At 46.1% G+C, this 23100-nt stretch overlaps 1 protein-coding gene across 1 annotated transcript; it reads left to right on the top strand.

The window, feature by feature from the left end:
- The first annotated feature begins 9473 nt into the window (after positions 1-9473).
- Positions 9474-22313, top strand: IRF4 (interferon regulatory factor 4). Its single transcript, XM_048940078.1, has 9 exons — positions 9474-9585; positions 10347-10634; positions 10953-11139; positions 11620-11705; positions 12268-12409; positions 14043-14150; positions 15328-15681; positions 18750-18862; positions 20428-22313. Exons 2-9 carry the CDS (start codon positions 10431-10433, stop codon positions 20569-20571), a joined length of 1338 nt encoding a protein of 445 aa, XP_048796035.1. The 5' UTR covers positions 9474-9585; positions 10347-10430; the 3' UTR covers positions 20572-22313.
- The last annotated feature ends 787 nt before the right edge of the window (positions 22314-23100 follow it).

Raw genomic sequence — 23100 nt, 5'->3', positions numbered from 1 at the left:
CAGTCCATGCTCCTTCAAGCACTGCTGTCTTTCCCGAGTCTTTGCAAAAACAGACTTGTAGATGGGGAACATTATAGTTCACAGCTTCTTGGGCAGTACAGCAGCATGGTTGGACTTGCACACCAGCTTGCTCACTGTCCAGATGCTTTGCTCTCATGAAGCTAGTGGAGAAGCTCCTCCTCCTGACATCAGTCTCAGCAGGATCTGTCTTTCAGTGCTTTGAGTAACGGTTTAAGGCCACCAAGTGGCCATTTTTTTCTTGCTTTTTTCTCTTCAAGGCAACCACCAGCACCAGCCCGTCAGAAAGGCAGGCATAGTAATAAAGAGATGTAGCAGTGCTTTGCCTTCCATAAGACAAAATCACATCACCTCTCTACTTTTATCCTGTTGCACGGCCGCAAATAAATTCTCCTATCTGCAAGGTAAAGAGTTAAAGAAGCTTTGAAAATTCCTGCAGTTTTGATGATGTGCTCTTGCAGCAAACACTGGCAGCTATTTGCATGCTTTTCAAGGATGGAGAGCCAAGGAGCACTGCAGGCAGATTTTGGAGGCCTGAATACACAGAGGTGCTAAGGAGAGCGCTGTCCTGTGACTGAGTGGAGATGTTGCAGGGAAGCAGTCCTTTACTGTGGCCAGTTCCTGCTCTGACCAACAGCCAGTGGTGCTCTCCCACACAGCAACAGTTAGAGCAGCAATTACTATAAATAAGCACAATGGCAGTTGCGTACACTTTTCTTCTTTTTTATAGCAGGCGCTGTATTTTTTTGACCCAATCCACAGCAAAAAGAAAAAAAAAAAGCCCAAAAAGAAAGAATTATGTAACAAAATGAGTAATGCTTAGTGGTGAGGGAATTTCTTGGTGTTTTCTATCACGCAGTGCCTTTGGTTGAAGTGTGCATAGCTAAATTTGCATCACTGGCAATGTGAAGAATTTTATTTTGCTTCAAAAGGAGAAGCACTCGCCCATGCTACCAAGTCACCTTCAGAGTACCTATCCTTCCTGTTCATGCTCACCAAGGGTAGCCATGCATGCAGAGGTCTCTCTTTTTTCACCATTAGAAGAGAGCAGCTTGGTGTTAAAGTCAATGCAATGGGCCATCCCACCTCCATCAGCTGCCAACAGCAGCTGCAGCTGTTACACTCATCAGAAGTCACCGTGGGCTGCTGTCAACTGTCAGACAATGTTCAGATTGTGTTCAGAATCTGTCTGAGAGAAATGGAAATGAAATGAGGTGGACAGCATGCTTGCAAAGGGGAGGTTTTTCATGCCACCAAAAGGACAGAAGCACACCACTGCCACTGAGAATGTCCCTTCCCACCTTGGTACATCTCCTCTTTGTGCTCCCACTGCCTTTTGTCAGACAGTGTGAGGTGAGTTAAAACCAAACACTGACCACGTGAAATCCTGTCTACATGAAGGCTTCCCAGTCCCTGGCAGCAGCTCTCATGTCATCTATGATGTTTTCTTCTATCTACATTCGACCAAGCCCCGGATGTCATTCTACTGACTAGATGATTGTGGATTGCCCCTCCTTATGTAATGACATCAAAAGGTGCTGCAATCCAGAATGGAGAAAGACATGAGGAGGAGACACACTGACATACTGTTACTGTAATTCAGTCTGAACGTTGGGTTACTTTAATAATTAGGATGAGAGGTAATGCCCTTAAGTTGCACTAGGGGAGGTTCAGGTGAGAAATTAAGAAAAATTTCTTCTCAGAAGAAGTAATGAGGCAGTGGCACAGGCTGCACAGAGAGGTGGTGGAGTCACCGTCCCTGCAAGTGTTGAAGAACTGTGAGGATATGGCACTGAGGGATGTAGGTAGTGGGCATGGTGTGGATGGACTGGCGGTTAGAATAGATGATCTCGGTGGTCTTACTGATTCGATGATTCTAAAACAGCAAGGCCTCTTTTTTTTTAAAGTGGTCACAATTTTATGAAGCTTTCTGCAGACTTTTGATGGCATTTTGACTCCTGTGTGGTTTTGGGTTTTTTTTTTGGTCACAATTGGTAGTTTTGTCCCACACCATCAAGGTGTTTGTTTGCTCTTTGCTAATGAAGGTATGCTCTCAGCATCTTTGGATACAAGGCGCTGTGACCATTGGACTCTCCAGGGAAGGAGCACTTGTCATGGAGGGCTGTAAGCACTGATGTCATCGCTGTCCGAGGCTTAGAGGAGAATGATCTCCCTCCTGCCTAGGGCAGCTGCCCTGCCTGAACAGTGTGCTCTGTCCTATCTGCTCACTGGGTTGAACCTGCTCACCTGGCTCTGTGTTGCACAGGAGGTTTAATTGCATTTTGTTTCTGAAAACTGCCAGAAGGCATTCACTGATCTATTTACTTGTAAGACTGATAACTGATAGCAGGACAAATTCTGACTGGAAGTACTTGCTACTTCCCATTCTTATTCTCCTTCAAAATCCTTGTTAACACAGACTTGTTTTTTTTCTTTCTTTTTTTTTGGTTTTGTTTTGTTTTTGTTTTTTGCTTTTTGTTTTCCTTTAAATCATTCTTCTGCACACCTAATAGGGCTGACTTGCTTCTTTTCAAAGAGAAATGCCACTGCACCTTCATTTTGGTCTCACGTTCACTCTCTCTTGGAAATAGCCAAACTCCTGCATGGTGTCAATGTGAATGAAGAGTCAGGTCTCTACCCAACAACACAAGCAAGGTCTTTGTGTTGCTGCTTAAGGAAAAAGCAATTAATAAGTGGGATTTTTCTTTAAACAAGTTCATTCCATATTTTTTCCTTTGGGGCGGTGAGTTCCGCTTTATCAAAAAGAAGAAGGTAACTCAAACTGCTAGGCCACCACCACCACCACTTTTTCTCAACCATCTGCATTTCATCAGCATCTGCTCAGTACATCCATGCTGAGAACTTCCCCCTCACTAATCAAGGTCGAATGAAACTAAACCATGTTTCACAGTGTGCAGGGCATGCTGTATCTACAGTCTCTGAAATATCTCTTTCCAAAGCACTGTATGTACCATGAGGGACTCCCATGCCAGAATGGTCACGGACAAGAGCCTTCCAGTGTATTTAAAGCAGGGAAATGCCAGTGGCAGATGCATTTGTGTTGTAAGTGAAACTTCACAAAGCTCCCTGCATTAAGACCTTTTCTCTGTCATTTAAATTCCTGCTTTGCATTGCTTTTCCCAAAGATGCTTCCATACAAAAGGACAGAAAACCCAGACTTTTATTTTTAATTGAAATTTGTAATAGGTAGTGGGAAAGGAATGGTCAATACTTAAATAATATAGATCTTGTGGGTTTTTCAGTGTTTTGTGTTTAGCTTTCAGCATTTTTTATTCTCCCACTGTACCCTCCCCAAGTCATTTTCTGATTTCACTGAACTACTTGCAGATCATCTTTGAAGTGGAACCTCAAACCCAAAATGTACAAAACCAAATCAATCATTTGAACCCAGGAAATGATCTGGATTTGAAGTTAGATACAAGCGAGCCCAAGCACAATACTTGCTGTGTGCTGATATGAAAGCAAGCAAAGGTCAATTAAAGCAAAAATACCTGAAGTGGTCACACAAGAGGCCTCCCATTCCCAGGACGTGGGAAACCCACAATGTGCTGGGAAGTCCACTTGCTGGGGCATCACCCAGCCACAGACCCGTGACAAGCTCAAAGCATGCAAAGAACACATCAACACGCCAGCCAATGCTCAGTGCTTCCAAATCCCTCAAAATTTGCTTCCACCTCTGTTCTCACCTGCTGGAGGAAAGGTCCCATACCCCAGCCAATGCACCCAGCTGGCAGCCCGGGTCCCACCTTGTCACCAGCTGCATCTTTGTCCCACTCCTGCAACAGCCAGCCCTGCCTCATCTTGTGCTTCCCACAGTATGAAAATACAGTCCAATAAGTATTTTGTTTTGTTTTTCCAAAGGAATCAACTCAGTCTTTACCTTGCTCTTCATTGTAATTAACAGTATTTAAACGAGTACTGTCTCTGCTCCTCCACTCCTTTGGCATATCATGCCCAGCTTGATTAAACTGCACCTGTAACCAAGATGCAATGAGCGACTTTGTCAGTGTCAGTCATGTTCAGGATGTCTTCAGCTGTCAGTTACATTTCTAGGCAATGATCCGAAGAAACTCAGCCATGTGAGCTGGTAGTCTGAAATCCAGGTTACTGTTCACTTAGACTTTTTGAACAAGGAGAACTGAATGCAGAAGAAGCTAAGGTGTTGCTGTGCCTTGGATTTCGACAACACTCTCAGCCCTCACAGGACAAAGTTCAGCCTGATTTCCCAGGCAGGAGTGGGATGGATTGTTACTCCACGTAGATTTTAGAGAGCTGGACAAACGCCTTGAGAAGTGACAGTGACCAATGCTTTCCTTATTTTTCATTTGAAGCCTACTTGCATTTTTTTTCCATTAATCAAATGATTAAATGAAGAAGTGATTGCTGATGAAAGTGGCTAGACCATCACAGTGTGCTCTGCTTTGGGGAGATGGGGAGGGGAAGGACAGTACTCCCTGCCCGTAAGTGAAAGAAGCTTACAAGCAGGAGGGGGAGTGACTTTTAGATGGGCTGATAGAGACAGGACAAGGGGGAATGGCTTTAAACTAAAAAAGTGGTAATTTAGGTTAGATGTTAGGAAGAAATTTTTTACTCAGAGAGTGGTGAGACACTGACACAGGCTGCCTAGAGAAGCTGTCTGCCCCATCCCTGGCACTCAAAGCCAAGTTGGATGGGGCCCCGAGCAGCCTGAGCTGGTGGGGGGCAGCCCTGCCCAGGGCACGGGGTGGGACTGAGTGGGCTTTAAGGTCCCTTCCAACCTAAACCTTTCTATGACAACAGTGTATTCAGAAACAGAGTCAACACAGAAAAAGAGAACGGGAAAAAGATGTTGCTCCAGATTAAATCACTGCACTATGAATCCAGCCTTGGAACACTCTTTGTCCAATTTCTTGCTTCAGTCAGCAAAAAGCCCTCTTACTGCTTTCGTTCATAATGATAGACGATGTGATTAGCCACACTGCTTATTCATGTTTTCATTTCCTCAGCTTGGAGGAATCATTTAATTCATGTATCCAATGCAGAGGTGACTGCAGGGTTGTCAGATATCTTCACCTTGTCTTGCTGTGATTGTTGGTGAATAGATAGCAATATGTAGCTGCCTCATGGCCTCTCGAGCAGTGCAGAGTGACCTTTCGAGAAATACTTTTTAGTAAAAAGGTTTTGTTATTGGTATCCACAGGCACACGCATGTGCACACACACAGACATATGAGAAATCCAAGCTTTTTGCTCCCTTATGAAAATACTGAAATTTAGAGCATCACAAGAGCAAATCCCACACCTCTGTCTAGTTTTGTGCTGGAAAAGTTCATGCTGTGTGACTCCAGATGACTACACCAGACAGTCTGAATGCTGAAGCAGTATGCAGTTCCTGTTCTTCATACTACTCTTCATTCCTTTGGTTTCCCAAAGGTAAATTTCTTTTTTTTTCATGTTGTTTTCTTGCACTCTCTCAGGACACTTGCCATGTGCCTCATGCACCCTGGAGGCCCAGTGGGAAGTCCAACAAAAGCTCTGCTGTGGGCTTTTGGGGGAGGCATCAACCCAAGGTTTCTGAGCTGTGTCCTTGTCCTGGTGACCTGAGTGTCCTGTGTCAGTGAGTGAGCATGCCAAGCTTCCCTCTGCATAGCAAAGTTGCTCCAGGTATTGTGATGCACGGTGCAAAGCTGTTTTAGTAGCAGACAGGAGCTGGGGCAGGGTGACATAAAGGCAGCCGTACAAAGGGCAGCACAAAGTATTCTTGTCTATGAGGCAGAGGGGAAGTACATAAAAAGGAAACAAAATGTACACCAAATTCACCAAAAATAATCACAAGTGGAACGTGAGACTTTTCTGTTGAAAACTGCAAAGACATGGCTGGATGCTGATAGCCTAAAATGACTGTTTAATTACTAACATGGATGACACGTGATAGAGTAATACTGTTCCAGAAGTCACGTTTTAGATGGAGGAATTGCAAATATCCTCCCAAAATGAGAGGAGAATGCTTATGTCCTGGTTTTAGAAGGAATTGAGTTTTCTTCCTTGTAGCTGGTATGGTGCTGTGTTTTCAGTTTAGGATGAGAATAACATTGGTAACACACTGATGTTTCAGTTGCTGAAGAACAGTGCTTACAGCAAGTCACTGATGCTGCTTTGGGTCTGAACTGTACTCCTGCTTTGGGTAGCGGAGGGCATTGCCTCATGGACCAGAAATGGGAATTGGTGAGGACTTCTGAGGGTTAAGAAGGCACTCACTGGAAACCAGTGCCAACAACGAGGCATGAAGCCCTTCAAAACCCTGATCTCAGGAAAGGGATCTCAGAGCAGATAAAGATGTAAATTTAGCAGCTGTGGGCTTCTCAAAGCCACTTTTGGGGGCTTAAGTCACTTCTGAAAATGCTTTTGCCTACGTGGTTTGTCAAGTGCTTCAGCACCAGCACGGCTGGGTCCCTGAAGGTCCCTCCAGCTCGGTCTTTATGTTTGTACCCATTGGGACGGCTCAGTTGCTGGATGACTGCTTTCATGCCCAAGGAGGCTTGCACTGCTGGACCTGAGGCCATGCACAGCTGCAAGGCACAGCTGCCTGCTGTCTCCATCCAGGCCCAGAAGATACCCTTCCCAGTGGCACAGCCTCCCCCGCTGCATGGTTGGCCCTCGCAGCACGCTGCCACCGGTGCTGGTGAGGTGCAACCAATGCAGCACTCTCAGTGAGCGGGAGCAAGGCGAGCCCTGCTTAGGTTCCTCTTCTTCATGGAGGGGATTTCACGGTCTCCAGAGTGGGGAGAACCCCTGAACAGTGGCAATCCTCAGAGGGCCCTGCTGCGTGATGTGCTGCCTTTGCCACATTCCCATCAGGCCCTGACATATGGACAGATGGGCAGATCACATGCCTCTATGGAGAGGCTGGCTGGCCTTGCCCCAGGGGAAGCGGCAGAGACAACCCCTCTGAAGGGTCACCCAAGCTTGAGGAGCACCAGGTTGCAAGAGCTTTGACATGTGCACCTCTGGGATCAGCGCTTCCTAAGGGCCCCAGCTCCAGGGCTGCTCTGAGCTCATCTCTGGCTGCTCTGAGCTGGGTGCAATTCCCACGTGAGTCGGCTGGAACTTCAGAGGGTTTTGGTGAAAGCAGAAGCCAGCTTTCTATGCACTGGGCATCGGTGAGTGGCTGTTGAGAAGAAACAGTCACTTTTCCTGGCATGCCTTTAGTCAGCGTGACCTTCAGAGTGTGAAACCAGGGGCCTGGTGGTGAGTGCAGTGGTTAAACAGCAGTGAGAGCGTTTCACAATAAGACTTCATTTGACACTGAGAAAACTTCCATGTAGACACTGAGGCCTTAGGGCAGTTTGTAGGGTTAGGTGCTCAGGATGGTGGTGAAATCACTAGAAAAGGCAAAAAGGCCGTGAAATGCTCTGAGTGTTCAGATCAGGAGCAAGACCAGTGAGGGAGTAACCATCCCAACATATGCAGAAAGGACATGGGACACGGACAGCCTCCTGGTGTGCTGCTGCAGCATCTGATGCAGATAACACAGTTGCGTTATTGATCAGAGCTTTCTACTTTGCAGCCTGAAATGATGGTCCTGTTTCTTTTTTGACCATCTAAATGGCTGATGTCCAGAAACCCTCAGCAACGAAGTCAGCAAAACTAATGACATTATCACGTCTTACTCGTAGGAAGACTTATTTGTAAAGCCAAGTGTGCACTTGGGATTCTGGCTTCAGCATCTACTCTAAGATTTTAGCAACTGCACATGGTTTTCTAATACAATTCTTTTTGCATAAAGACAGCAACCAACCACCCAGCCGTGTATATATAGCCATGTATATACACACATATATAATACATATATATAGTCTTTTTTTTTTTTTCTCTTTGAAAGGATTATGATTGGCTTTGTATTCTCTTACAGATTTCTGAGTGTATAACTCACCTAATTCTCTACCATGGTTTGCACTGGACATGTACAACTACTTTTTCAAGGCATTTTCCAGAAAGATGTTATTTTTTTCTGAAGGGTTTGATCTAATGCAGATAAATCTGCATGTTTCGCAGTGGCCAAAAATTTTCTGTCTTAAAAAACTGCAAAAAAAAAAAAGTTACAAGGAGCCTTCATTTTGTAGAGATATATTTCAGGATGGTTTTGTACTTAATGAAATTACAGCTGGTGGCCAGTTTTGCCTCCTGGAATCATACTGTGGATTTTTAGGAAGCCTTTCGGATGCTTTAGCATCATGGAATCATTAGGGTTGGAAAAGACCTCTAAAAGCACTTAGTCCAACTGCCAACCCAAGACCAATACTGCCCACTAAAATGTCCCTAAGTACTACCCTTTCCTTAAATGCTTCCTGGGATGGTGACTCCACCACCTCCCTGGGCAGCCTGTTCCAATGCCTCACCTCTCTTTTGGAGAAGAAATTCTTCCTAATATCCAACCTGACGATATCCAGCCTCCTTGTAAAGCCATGGCTGCTTGTCTTGCTTTACGGTGGCCGTCCCTTCCAATCTCAAACTGATGTTCCACTGCTTTGAAGGTGCATTAACTCGTGACTGCAAAGATTTGGTGGGTGCTGCCAATTCTTTTTCTAGAGGATGATGTGCTATAAACCCAATATCTAAAAATGGCTGCGCTTCTCACTTCCCCCTCAAAACGTGGCGATAATTACATTTAAATTTCAGAAGATGGCGTTGAAGATTTGCAATTAATATCCTGAGCCCCACGCACGCCCCACTGCCAGCGCAGGGCACAATGGCTGGGCTTTCATCTGATACGTTACAGCAGAAAGGATGTGGATGTGTTGGAAACGTTACAACAGAACAACAAGAAAGTGCCGTAGCACGAAACACTTGTCAGAAACCTGAATGAACCAAGAGACCTCCACGACAGCCTGCACCTCGCACTTTTTGCCATCCAGCTCCTTTGGGCTGCTGGCAAGTGGGTCACCCACCTTCCTGGGCCCAATAAGGGCTCGAGAAAGGGACATAATGGGGTCAGGAAGGGGTCATGATGGGATCACCAAGGGGTCTTGTGAGGGAGAAGCAATATACTGGGGGGTCTCACGGCTCGGTCCCTGCTTCCACCCCGCGCTGTCTGAGCCGGGCACAGTCGGGGTGCGGGCAGCAGTGGGTGGGGGGGGGGGGGGGGGGGGGGTGGGAGCCGCCGGTCCCCGCGGCGCCGTCTGGGCCGTTTCTGGTGGGTGTCGCTGCCCGGCTCTGTTACAGTAAAGCCCGCCCGACGAGCGCAGGTAGGAGTTTCCCCGTGCTATTTATGTCTACGTGTGTGTCTGCATCGATTAAAAAAATACACGCGCGGACGCGCAGAGGGCGCCGGGCCGCTCCCCCCCGCCCCGCAGCGTGTGTTTACCAGCAATGGGCATGTGTCACTGCCTCAGATGTTTTCCAGCTCGCGAAGTCCCCGCTCCCCTCCGCCGGCTCCACCTCCGGGCGGGGGCACGCCTCCCCCCCCTCCCGGGCCCGGCGCCCTCCATCATATAAAGAAACTTCCCGGGGCCGCCGGCCCAGTCGCGCTGCACCCGACGGAGAGCAGCCGCTCCGGCGTCCGGCACAGGTAAGCGGCACCGGGAGCCGCGGAGCCGTGCCCCGACGGGGGCACCCGAGCTCGGTCTGCGCCGACGGGAGGGGCGCTTCTGGGGGCTTTGCCCGAGGTTCCCCGTGAGCACGAGCGGCGGAGCTGCCCGGGGAGGGATGCGAGGACCGGGTTTGGTGTGCGGGGCGTGAGAGATGCGGGGATGTGCGGCTCTCACTGCGGCGCGTTGACGGGGGATCCGAACGTCTGCATTTAAGGGAGCCGCCGAGCCGAGCTTTTGAGCAGAGAGGCACTCGGTGCGGTGTGCGGACAAACTTTGCAGAGCTCTGAGTGGTACTCTGGTGGGAGCAGCTGAGCGTGGATGTGTGTGGGACATCGCGTGCTCGGATGTGCTTTGCTTAAGGGAGGCTGTGAAAGCTCCTTTGCCATTACAGTGAAAAGCCACATGAGTTGTAAACGTGTGTGAAGCCCTCCGATTTGTGTGGGTCTGCCCTTGCATAGCAAATATGCTTCGTAATTTTTAATTAATTTTTTTTTTTTTACTTTTTGGTTAAAAAGATCTAGTGGAACTCTGAGTGAGTCAGGAGGTTACATCTGAAGTCAGTCATGCTGAACATCCCAGCCACCTGTGTGTGCTCATGCATTACCGGGGCAGGGGGATCTCTGTCAAAGCCTGGAGTGTGGGGGGCTGCCTGGAGTGCGGGGCTGCTGGCACTCTGTTCCGTCTTTCTCAGGTGCTCTTAGCATCCTTTGACCCTTTGGTTTCCCTCTCCCTCTCGCAGCCCCCGCAGTGCTGGTGCTTAGCCTCGTGCGGTGCGGTGGGCTCAGCAACGCGCCCCCAACCCTGATCCCCCAACACGAGTGGCATGAACTTGGAGCCAGGCGAGTGCGGGATGAACTCGGTGAGCTGTGGCAACGGGAAGCTCCGCCAGTGGCTGATCGACCAGATAGACAGCGGCAAGTACCCAGGGCTGGTGTGGGAGAATGACGAGAAGAGCATCTTCCGCATCCCCTGGAAGCACGCTGGCAAGCAAGACTACAACCGTGAGGAGGATGCTGCCCTCTTCAAGGTACGGCGCCTGGGCTGCCCACCCTTTCCCTTTTCTTTATGCCTGCTGAGCTGTTTTCCTGCCTTGCCCTGCTGCTTTTTTCTCCTCCTAAACCTATAGAATCATTAAAGTTGGAAAAGACCACTAAGGTAATCTAGTCCAACTGTCAACCTATCACCACCATGCCCACTAAACTGTGCTGTAGAGAGTAAATTCATGCACATGTAGACACACACATATACTGTGTCACAAGCATTGTGAACTTGTACCTAATAGTTGATTTTTCTTTTTTTCTTTTTTTTTTCCTCTTGTTCTTTTGATTACCTGAAATATTTCCAGGCTTGGGCTCTTTTTAAAGGGAAGTTCAGAGAGGGCATTGATAAACCAGATCCCCCTACCTGGAAGACCAGATTGAGGTGTGCTTTGAACAAGAGCAATGACTTTGAAGAGTTGGTGGAGAGAAGCCAGCTGGACATCTCAGATCCCTATAAAGTGTACAGAATAGTGCCAGAAGGAGCTAAAAAAGGTAAAACATCTCAAATCCCCTGTGTAACAGTGTGAATGTCTGTGTCATTGTAAGCATGCGAGGACCGAAGCATACTTTCCTGGAATGGCCATGCAGTCTTTGCAGGGGTGGGAGCCCAAGCACAGAGGTCAAATACATCTCATTCTGACTGACAGGCAAAAACACCCTGGAAAAAAAAAAAAAAAAAAAAAAAAGCTTTCTTGATGTAGGTTTTGAATATAGGGAGGGGCAAAAGTGCTCTGAGCTGTGCAACCACTGGGCTGGGGATGCCCAGTCTGTGACTGCTAGTTACCAGCATCTGCAGGCAGTCCCAGAGCAGGCAAGGGCCCCCGAGACAGGGGCACAGCAGTGTGCTAGAGGACACTGATGCATGGCAGCACTTTGGGGTTTTTGGCCTGCCAGGGGGTGTGGGGTTTCCTCTCCCTGGCGGGACAGGGATGTGCTTGACATCATTTCTTTCCATCCCTCTGGTGAACATAGGTGCGAAACAGAACAGCATGGAGGAGCAGCCATTGATGAACCATCCCTTCCCAATCCCGTCTCCTTACGCCTCACTACCATCCCAGGTATGACATCAACTGTGCGTTTGGTGCTTGTGCACTGGGCACTAATGGCTCTGTACTGTGCAGTATGTCCTTCCTCACTGACATAACTCTCTTGAGTTCTTTTTGGAAAGAGAAAAAAGCACTTTATTATGAAAACGGAAATTGGGAAGCAACTTTCCTAATGTCATCTGAGGCCACAGGGCAGTTGATTTCTTTTGGTGTTGTTTATCCCTGAGTAATTGCTGTCTTCTGTTTGGCAATAGATATTAGTGTACTGCCATCCTCTTGGAGCCAGAATGTAAGCACCCGATGAAGCATTGCTATTCCGAGCAGACATTTAGCAGCAATGCTTTGACTGCCTTTTGTTATTCCACCCAGCTTGGTATTTACACCAGTGGTGAGAAGTTCATTTGAAAGTCCCATTGGTGGTAGTGGCAAAGTGCCATTCATGTAGGCTGGGCAGCGCTTAGACCTCCACGAGTTTTGTCAGGGCAGATAATGCCAGGAAGCTGAAAGCTGATGCAACGCGCAGCATCAGTTCTGACAACTACCAGGTAAAAGAATATCTCATTACATTGAATAGGTACCCAACTACATGGTGCCCCATGAGCGCAACTGGAGAGAATTTGCCCCGGAACAGCCGCATCCCGATATCCCCTACCAGTGTGCCAGCGTCCCCTTCACAGCTCGCAGTCATCACTGGCAAGGGCCCAGCTGTGAGAATGGTAAGAGGGTCTGTCCCATCCGGGGCTGTGGCTGAGGCTGATCAAAGGAGAGGGTGTGTGGCCACCTGCACGAACTGCAGGGTTCACCTTAGCTATTCATGGCTTTCACTGGTGGACCTCACTCGCCCCGCTCCTGACTACGCAGACCTTAGAGCTCTGCTCACAAACCAACCCTCAGAAGTCCCAAGCTATCGTGAAAGCTCTGAGCAATAAGAAGGGAACCAACCTCCCAGCCCCAGAAGGGAATGTGTGTTCCTTAGTTTTGCTTTCTGATTTTGGGACTTCTGAGGCACATGTGAGCAAAATTTTTTCCCTCCAGCCTCGTGGGTTAGAATGGTGTTATTCTCCCAAGAGGGCAGCTGAAGTTATTACTTTTCCTATTAGACAGCTTGTCATAGGTCGAGCATCTCTTGGGGCTGGCACAGCAGAAATGGAATAAAGAGACATTCCTTTCCCCAGAGATCTTACAGTTTGAGCCCTTTTTCTAAGAGCTGCACGGAATCATAGAATGGCTTAGCTTTGAAGGGTCCTTAACAATCATCTCATTTCAGCCCCTCTGACATGGGCAAAATTGGCCACACTAATGTCTAAAAAACATAAGAGAAACATATGACACACACTGTGTGTCATAGGCACTTGCAGATCAGCTCACCTCAAGTAGATGGGCATTTGCTTCGCGAGGAGAAGGAGGTGGTACAGTGGGGTGGGAAGCAAGGAGAGACAAGGATAGCAGATACTGAGTGTTCAGGGACGCTTCTCTGGGTGTTTCTGTGCAGAGAAATAGTTTTTGTTCTCTGGGTCTGCTGAAGAGACAATGCTCGATGCAGTGCAACTTTTGCTGCTAGTATGCTGGAATTATTAAGGAGAATCATTTGTTTTTAGCTGAGCTACTTGCCAATAAAAGTAGGCCTGTTGGCTGCATGAGCAGTGCCCCACAGTACATCCCGTGCAGCTGTTGGGCACACGCTGGGACACTTTGCTGATGTTTGTGACAGCTGTTGGTGGCTTGTCCTAGGTGTGCCACTGAGCTCTAGGACTTGTCAGGAGGTGTGGTGCTTTGCATATGCTTCACTCCAGCTCCTGGCCGTGGTGGGTCCTGCTGCTGGGAAGAGCACTTGCTTCCTCATAGAGGGACCTTTACTGACACTAAGAAACAGAGGAAAATATTGATTTCTTATGTGATAATTCGTGTACTGATAGGTATTTGTACGGCTAATAGTAGTCCTGATAATACAATTCCAATAATCTCCTGCTGCACAGTTTTCTCTGCTTGCTTCTAAGTCAGTGCTGATTCCAGCTTTATTATTATGCCTGTCTTAAGTAAAATTCCTTAGGCTGAATGGATTGTTTTTTGCAGGCAACTTTTAAGAGCACTGTAGTCTGGTTAAAAATGATATTGTAAGAGGGAGTATTTCACGCAGACCCAGATAAAAATACAGTCCAGATAACATCTTGAGTATTTGTAGTAAGCATACTTGAAAAATGGGAAACAAAACCATTTTATAAAGCAGAGAAGAGAGAGAGAGAGAGTTCATGGAGCCCAGAAAAACTCAATTGTGCTTACCTTTGACCTCTGGCCAAACTTTTCTCTTAGGATTTAGGTAGCTGTCACTGACTTTTGTTTGTGAAACAGGTTGTCAGGTGACAGGAACCTTTTATGCTTGTGCCCCTCCCGAGTCCCAGACTCCTGGCATCCCGATTGAGCCAAGCATAAGGTCTGGTGAAGCCCTCGCCCTGTCAGGTAAGGTCTGCAGCCCCTCACAGGGCTTCTGGGGGATCCCTACAAGAGACTCCCACATCTGACTTGCCCTTGTGTTGTGTTTCTCCTTTCTGATGAAAAGGAAAAAATGAAAAAAAGAAGTTATCCTTTTTAGTGATTTGCTAAGCCTTGATTTGCTAGGATATTGAAACACTTGTAGCCTGAACTCCAGGGAACCTAGGGGCAGTGGTTCGAGTAGGTGGAAAGCTTTTCTGGCTCTTGGTTTTAATGCTGGGTAGTGTTGATGAACCACCAAGGGCATCAGGAGATACTGAGGGTCAGTGATGTTCAGCTCAGTTTCTATTTGGGAGGAGTTCTGTGGTACCTTGCTGTGCTCCTGCTAATGCCACCTGGCTTGGCTCTGTCTCATTATTTGTGGTAAATGAAGGCATTTGGGAAAGAAGAAGGGAATGATCTCAGTCAGCCAGCTCTGCAGACATCTAGCTGCCAGGGGAAGTCTCAATAACTCTGGGAAAGGGTGCAGGAATGTGCTTGTCAAAGCAATAGTGGATAAACCTACAGCAGGATGCCCAGCAGGTTTCTTGAGTCTTTTGAATCAGAGTCTGTATGTCTATATGTACATATGTATGTATATATACACACATTCAGTGCCATGTGAGTGCCAAGCTGACCAAATTGTCATTTGAAAGGAAGATTTGGGAATTCAGGTGCAGCTGTGCGCAGTTGGCACCAGCAGCTGCTTCTATTCAGGCAGCCAAGTGTGAGTTTGCAGGTCCCCTGTGCAGAAGCCTCTGCTATGCAAAATTTGGGGAGAAACACAGCTACTTCCTGATTATATCTGAGGAAGTCTACTGAGCCACTGTGTTTAATTGTGACATGAGCTTGGGAAATGAGACAAACAACTGTTTTTTATGCTGGCTTTCCCTGCTTAAACAGAAATGTGAGGTTTGCTGGGCATTGGTTCCTACCAAATTCTCACATGAGTAGCCCTCTTAATAAAATTAGAGACCATTAATGTTACTGTATCCCATGCTCTTTTTATGACTTTTGCTAATGTCTTTTGGGTGGTGATGACTGCCTGTGGCAGGGAGGCTCAGAAATCTCATGCACTTATGTCTCTTGGCCTTAACGCGAATTTAAAACATAAAATGTTTGTGGGAATATACCATAGTCATCCTTCTTATTTTAATTCTTGTAGATTGTCGGCTCCACATCTGCTTATATTACCGTGAGATACTGGTAAAGGAGGTGACAACTTCTAGTCCTGAAGGCTGTAGGATATCCCAGGGCCAAAGTTATGAGGTCAGCAGCCTGGAACAAGTCATCTTCCCTTATCCAGAGGATAATGGCCAGAGGAAGAACATAGAAAAGCTGCTGAGCCACTTGGAGCGAGGAGTAATACTGTGGATGGCACCCGATGGCCTCTATGCTAAGAGACTTTGCCAAAGTAGAATCTACTGGGATGGGCCTCTGGCTCTCTGCAGTGACCGACCCAACAAGCTGGAGCGGGATCAGACATGCAAGCTCTTTGATACTCAGCAGTTTTTAGCAGGTAATTCCCTCTGTGGCTTCAGTATAACTTCTGAAGAGGTAACCTGGTCACTCTCCGTGCTTTATGGGAATGCTCTTTTTATGATAGTAGTTGCCCCTCACTGCTTCTTTCAAAGAAATGCAGCCAGGGAGCATTGCCTTTTGAGAAATCTTGTCTAGTTCTGCTCTGTGCACAGTCTGCCTCTGCACAAATGGGTGGGAGTGACAGCCAAACCACACATGGCTTTATGAAGCATAGGGAGGAACCTAATAAAATAGTCTTCCCAAATGTTGGGTAGCAGAGGAAGGTGGATTCTGGACTTGGTTCTGCTTTGATAAGTCCAGGGCAACACTGTGATCTGCAGTCATCCTGCTCTCAACCTGACCCAGAGTGAGCCTAGAATCTGTCCCAGAGCATTCCAATAGTGACATGGATTCCAGCAGAAGGCTTTCTTCTCTATCTGGGTCCAGCACCAATTGATGGAGCTGGGCTTTTTTCTTACGGCTTGCAGAATATGGCCCTGTATCACAGTACTTTTGAGCATGTAAAGGTGCCCACTCAGAGAAACTGGGAGCCAGGCCTTGCCTAGACATCTGGAGACAGCTTGGGCAGCAGGAGTGCATGCAGCCCCTGATTTGAGGTGTATGGCATGGCAGCCAGGGAGTTCACACATTGCCCATCAGTGCAGCAGGAGTCTCTTAGAGGAATAATGTTTTGCAGCTTTTTTTTTTTTTAAGCCCCCAAAACTTTAAACCAGCAGTTTTAGCACACGTTCCAAGGTTGCTGCATCATCCTAGCAAAATGGCCAAGCATAAAAGGCATCTAATGAAAGAAATCTCATGGATATGAAAATTGACAGTTAGAAAGGGGAATTTGAGGTTAGGGCACTGGCTTGAGCTTCAATCAAATGCTAATTTTAAGACTCAATTCTGCCTGTGCTGATGGTTTTGGAAATCCCTTTCCCTTTTCTCAGAAGGTTTTTTAGATGTACTCTGGGTTTGTCCAAACGGTTGACAGTACCTCTCTTTTTAGAAGTCTAACCCCAAAGAGAAGCTTGAACAATAGTTACTTTTTCCCCCTCCTAAATTACTTATGCACTACAGCCTGTGTGAGCCCGAGGATGTGGTTGTAGCCATAGTCTGCGGTGTGTACAAAATAAGCTTTTGCGTGTGTTGATGCTCAGCTAGGTTTATTAGTGACTTGTCTTGGACACACCAAATCTGCAAGTCAATTGACAATATCAAGCTCCCAGACTGCAGGCAAGCTTGAGCTTTCCCTTATTAGGAAATTCAGCTTTCTTTGGGAAGAGATACAGGAGACCTCTGCCAGGAGAGGAAGCACTGGACAGCAGAGGAAGGGGCAGAAGTAGAACTGTGGACTGCAATGGTTAGGATTCTGCTGAGGAGCTGGATCCTGCAGTGCAAACTGTTACCTGCCTTGGAGTCCTACAATAGCAGTGACACAGAAAATGGGTGGATGGCCCTGGGGAGCACTGCATAATAAATGCAGTAAACTGGGGTAGGCAGAAAGTAGAAGGATCCAAAAAGGGAACTGGGAGCTTGGCAGATGGCAGCTGCAGGAGGACTGACTTGGCAGAAGGATGGGAAGCTGGAGGAAGAGTAAAAGGATGAGAAGTGGTCTGAGGAGGAGTGTGGGGGCACTGCAGTGCAGGGAGGAATGTGGGCATGGGAAGAATGTGTGGAGGGCTTTGGAGAAAGGCAAGGCTGGCCTCCATCATCCTGCTGGTAGCAAAGAAAGGACTTCTCTAGGTCCATGCCAAGGACTGCTGGGTAGCACCACCACAGATAATCAGGATTTGGAGAATTGCTGAGGCTGAGTAAAATGAGAGGAAGAGAAAGATGGAAGAAATTCTCCATGAGCAGCATTGTGTTGGTTGGGCCGTGGGTGGACTGTCCTACCCTCTCCTGAGGAAAGCAGGATTGCAGGGATCTCTGTTCTCTTTCTGCATAATGCCAGAGGGCTCACAGCCCTTTCAGAGTTTTTGCTGTGTTTTAAGTGAACTTTCCATTGTATTACTCCTATAGCTGATCCTCCCAGTACGACCAGTATGTCCAACTGGGGAACTGTTGTGGCAGTTGCTGAACTCATACTTTGGTCTGAAAAGCTTGCAATTAGAGTAGAAGCAGCAGGTATATATTATAATAAAAGATGCATTATGTCAAGTTCAAAGACTCTTATTCCCCTGTATAGCAGGGAGCACTTTGTCATAAGACACAGGTTTTTAACTTTAATTGCCCTTGCAACTTTTCTTCAGAAAGTGTAAAGAAAGCTTTAAATTAAATGAACTCTTTATCAATCCATTATGTAGTGATGCTTCACATTATGAAGACTAAGAAAAATTTTGTGTTAGATGCAATTTTCTGTACTGTGGAAGGGAATACAGTCTCTAAACACAAGGCAGTGATTTTGGTCTCTCCTATAAAAGTCTCCCCGCCTATCTTTTACTGGGAACACTTTGGTGTAATGACGTAGTTTGACTTTTTCCTTAGTGCAAAATGTAGATTTAGTAAAGAGAGTGCAGGCACACAGAAGGCAATCTTTTTTGCCAGTTTGGTGCAGGGCTTAAATAAAGTCCTTCATCTTCCCATACCTTCCTTTCCCCCTCTAGAAACAGTGGTGGCAGTAACTCCATGATAGTGTCTAGCTGAGTCTGAATACAGTACTTCGTAGTACTTTGGCTCTACAAAGCCACTGGTTTCAATGATATTTTTGGGTGTACTTTTCAGTGGGTCAGGGCTACTGTTGGCATTTGCTCCACAAGGTTCTGATGACAAGGCCAAATAAAAATATTTATTGGAAGTCATCCAGGTTTGTGCATCTGAAATGATTTATGAGGCAAGGCAAACAGAAAAATGGCAATGTTATCACGAACTTCCCCAGAAGAAAAGCAGAAAAGTCTCCAAACACGGTTTCTTCTCAGTTTCTTCTCCTTACCTCTGGTCTTTCTCCTGACTTCTCTCATCCTCTCCTTAGATTTACTTTACCTTCTCTCACTGTGCTCCAGGGTCCTCCATTTGGAGCTCAGCCATCCACAAAGACTTTCTTAACAGCCCTTTCTCTCTTCCCAGAGCTTCAAGCCTTTGCTCATCATGGACGTCCACTCCCAAGGTACCAGGTTGCTCTGTGCTTTGGGGAGGAATTTCCAGATCCACAGAGGCAGCGAAAACTAATTACGGCCCATGTAAGTAGGACTTGTTTGCTAAATTAAACATATTCCTTGGAGGATATCAATCTGCCAGTCAGATTGATATTGCACAGGATGTGAAGGAGGTGGCAATTTCATGATAATGCAGCACACTCGAGTCTGAGGTTGAGTTCCCAGATCTTCCAGGACTGGTGGCCCTCAGAAGATCAGAGAGCCCAGTTACCCAATCTGTAAAGCATTTGCCATCAGTGATCACTTTTACAAAGACCATCAGGACTCGAAAGGTACCTTAGAAGAGCTGGACAGTGTTGTCATTAGTGGCCCCATGGCACAGCACCTTGGGCTGCCAGGCCAGTGCAGGACACAGTGCTTTCACCTAAAGGTGCTCCAGAGGCCCAGCATACACCCCAGAGACCTCAGCCTTTGGACTGATGCAGGGACTGCCTGTGCAGCTCCAGTGCTAAGGTAGCTGGCAGGCTCGCAAGCTGGCTGACCACAGTTCACGCACACTCAAAGCTAGTGTTTCAGGATGCTATCTGAGAGAGGGTGCTGACAGAGACTGAGACCAGGTACTTTCTAAATTGACTGTATTGGCCCGTGTAACCACAAGAGAGGTGATAATCCACATGCTAGTGTTAAGGTATAACTTACTGCTGCTTTGGGTGGAAAGCTGGTGTCAGTTTTAATTTTTCAAAAGCCCCTGGGTAGCACAGGACCTATATCAGCCTTTGCTCAGGCCTTACTGGTTGCTCCTCAGCCTGAAAAGTTGAACAGGTTGTCCCAGCTTGTGGAACTGCTCTGTGGCAGGGTTCCCTGCTGGCTCTGTCCCTTTCTGCAGGTAGGACCTGCTGCAAGTGTAGCAGGTCCTTCCACCGAAATGGTGCCTCTGTCTTTAATGTGTAGGGGTTGTAGAGAAGAGCCCAGCTGCAATGAATAAGGAGAGCTTCAAGTTTTAGTGCTTAGTGTGCAACTTAAACATTTGTAGCCAAGGCCCAAAGACCTGGTGAGGAATAGTGATTTCTAAGCAGATAGAAGTGAAGGCAGTGTTAAGTCATACATGTCTCTCTTGGTGGAGGGCAGCAGCTGAAAAGGTGCCTCAGCAGAGCTTAAAGGAAAAGAAGTTTAGAGTAACCTTGTAGTTAGGTTTAAGTCTAATTTAAAAGATAGTTATTTTGTGGCATACCTAAGCATATCTGAACATTTCAATTTAAGACCTCAAAGTTCTTGAGGACGAAGATAAGACTTGCAGAGCACTGGGTATGCATTTAAACACATTGAGTGGTCACAGACATGTCATATGTCACATTGCTTGTGTATGTGGGTGCAATTGCAATTACATCTGATTGCACTGATAACGTGCTCCTCTAAATGGAGACTGAGCAAATAAAGTGTGTGTGCAATTAGCAAAACATTTGTCAGCAGAACAGGCAAGTACTATCTTAGAAGAGAGATCAGTAAGAACACAGAAATTATTTTCCCATTCTGGCAAGCAGAGGTGATTTGTCCTGCCCCTTTTTTTAATTTTAAAACGCTGTAAATGACTTACATGAGGACTGTGAAATTTTGTTATATGTCTGATTAACATTTTGTCTGTTCTTAAGGTTGAACCCATGTTTGCCAGGCAGCTGTATTACTTTGCGCAACAAAACAGTGGACATCTTCTGAGAGGCTATGATTTACCAGAACTCATGACTAGTCCAGAGGATTATCACAGATCTATTCGCCATTCCTCTATTCAAGAATAAGATCCTCAGAATAAGTGTTTCTAAAGGCACTGTAAAGATTATGCAGAGTGGAGGAGCTGATCTGGATAGCAATTTGGAGATCCAAATCACAGCTGGATGTGTTTGGGGGATCAAAGGTTCAATGATAGGAAAGTGAACTGGGACAGCCAAACTGTATGATACAAATGACGGGTCTTCAACGTTTGGATGCTACATCTCACATAAGTTCCACTGTTGCTGGGAATAACTCAAAACTGACGAAATGATTGCTGTTTACGTTTGCTTAATGTTTTCCTTGTGTTGTGAGGACTGATTCTTACCGAAGACTTAAATCCAGAGTTTACACTGTTACATTGGCAGGGCTATTTATTTCGGATTACGATCTCAGGGAAGGTACATAAATTTGTGGTGTTCCCAGTTTGAAGCTGTAGCTACTGTAGGTAGGTAGCGAATGTAGATGGTTTATTGAGAATAGCTATACATGTAAGTGGTTTTAAACTTAGACTGGTAAGCATCATACCTATATTCGTATGTAGAATTTTTTAAAAAGAATGTAAATCTTCAGAGACATATTTTTTTAATACCTGACAGACATTTTTCCTTACAATACCACTTTGCTGCCACTGTTAGTATTAGATTAGGCCCCTTGATTGCAGTTTCTAAGCTGATCAGTTTGTGGTACTGTGTTATGACCATTTAGCTCACATTACCTGTGAATTAAAGTGAATTAACCACTATAATTCTGGAGTCCCAAAGAGCATATTTAAAAATAAATCACATTTTATTTTCTTACCATTGCAAACTACTATGCATTATACATATATGTGCATTAGAATTAAGTTGGCAGATGTTGAAAATAGCACAGGGAATGGTCTTGCTACCCTTGGCTAATGTAACACACAGGAGGCAAGCTGAAGTGATCAGCACTTCAGGCTGTACAGAGCCAAGCTCTGCTCTTGGTATGCACTCACAGCTTCCTTCCATTGGTACTGAAATGAACATGAAGGAGGAGACTGAGGAGAGCAGAACTTGGCCTCCCAAACTAAGCCAAGGAAAAAAAAATTTTTGATGTGTGTTTTAAAATCTTCACAGAAGTATGACTTCATGCAATTGGCAGCCTTGTGTGCTAGAATGCCATCACAGAGGCAAAGAGAAGGGGTCTGTTGAGTCTGTGTGGTAGTAAAACCTCCTCGCTGTTACACTGGAGATCAGACTGTTTCAGCTCCAGAGTATGACCTCCCTGTGGTTAACGTATGTGCTTCACTTGAGTTTCTAAATGAAGAAGAAATGAATGGTACTTAGTCTGGCAGCAGACTTGTTTTCTAGGGACTTCTAACTTATACATCTTAAAGATGCATACTCTCTTGGGATATGTTATCCCCTTCCTGCTCCACAGTGCCAGGCAGAATTAATGGATGATTTTTGCTTTGTTGCCTGAGGTGTTTTTCCTGGCTTAAAGATTGATGGGGGAGACCTCTTCCACAGACATTAAAAGCACTGTTCTAGGTGACCTTCTGAGCTTCTGCATATGCTTTTGGTCTGTGCATACATTTTACCAGGATGGACTTTTGAGTTCAAACTGAACTGGTACGATACAAATATAATAGCTGATGTTTTTTCCAGTGGCCGTTGCTTCATATGCTCGTTGCTTCAGCTCATGTCTTAGAATAAAGTCCTTATTCCCTACCAATTCGGTTTGTATGTGTTGCTTTCAGTAGTGGGGCAAATCTACTGAGCTCAGTCCTACACTGCTAACCTGGGCAATGCTGATGGATAAGGCTCTGGGGAACTGTATTTTTAGACAAAAGTGCAGGGAAAGGTCAAAAGGTAAGGATTTTTGCTCTTATGAAAAACAAGGGATATTAGCTCATGTCCTCTGGCTCAGCCCAGCATCCTGACCTGTGCTCAACACAACTCAGTAGAGCTCAGCCACAAGGCAGCTGTCATCCACCCACTGGAAGTCAGGGTCTCAAAGAGGTTTGTCACACTCACTAGCTTAGAGAAAAGTGTGGAAAGCTATCTGTGAGGTGTCGAAAGGTGCGGAGCATTTTATGTTGAGTATCAAGGTGCGTTATCATTCTTGGCTTTGGAATGAGCTTTTGATTATTTTTCTTGAAGAAGCAGCTGAGGAATGGAGAAAAAAGCCATCTAACTCCTGGTCATGCAGAACTTGCTTAGCTTTCGTGCAGCCAGATCCAGGTGAAGGACTTACTGTAAGCAAGCAGAGAGGCTAAGGGATGGGAGGGCGAGAGTGGAAGAGAGATCAAACCCTTGATTTGTACCACAGATTATTTTACACGTGGGGACTTTAGAGTTGTGTTTGACTTTTGGAACAATCTTTTACTGTTCAAAATAACTAATGGATAAGTAAAGTGGAAAAAAAAAATAAGCAAGCAAGACAAACCCTGAAAATATTTTCTCCTTTTAGTATCTTTTACAGTCACTACATGAAAACATTTGAAGTACTTCCTACTTCTGTTAACTTCTGTTTATAGTTTCTGAGGTCTACTTCCTTCCTGTTATGATTTCAGTGGTGTTACAAATGACATG

Source organism: Lagopus muta, chromosome 3, assembly GCF_023343835.1.
Source record: "Lagopus muta isolate bLagMut1 chromosome 3, bLagMut1 primary, whole genome shotgun sequence".
Lineage (NCBI taxonomy): Eukaryota > Metazoa > Chordata > Aves > Galliformes > Phasianidae > Lagopus > Lagopus muta.
Note: the sequence above shows the minus strand (reverse complement) of the source record. Positions and strands in the feature narration are given on the sequence as shown.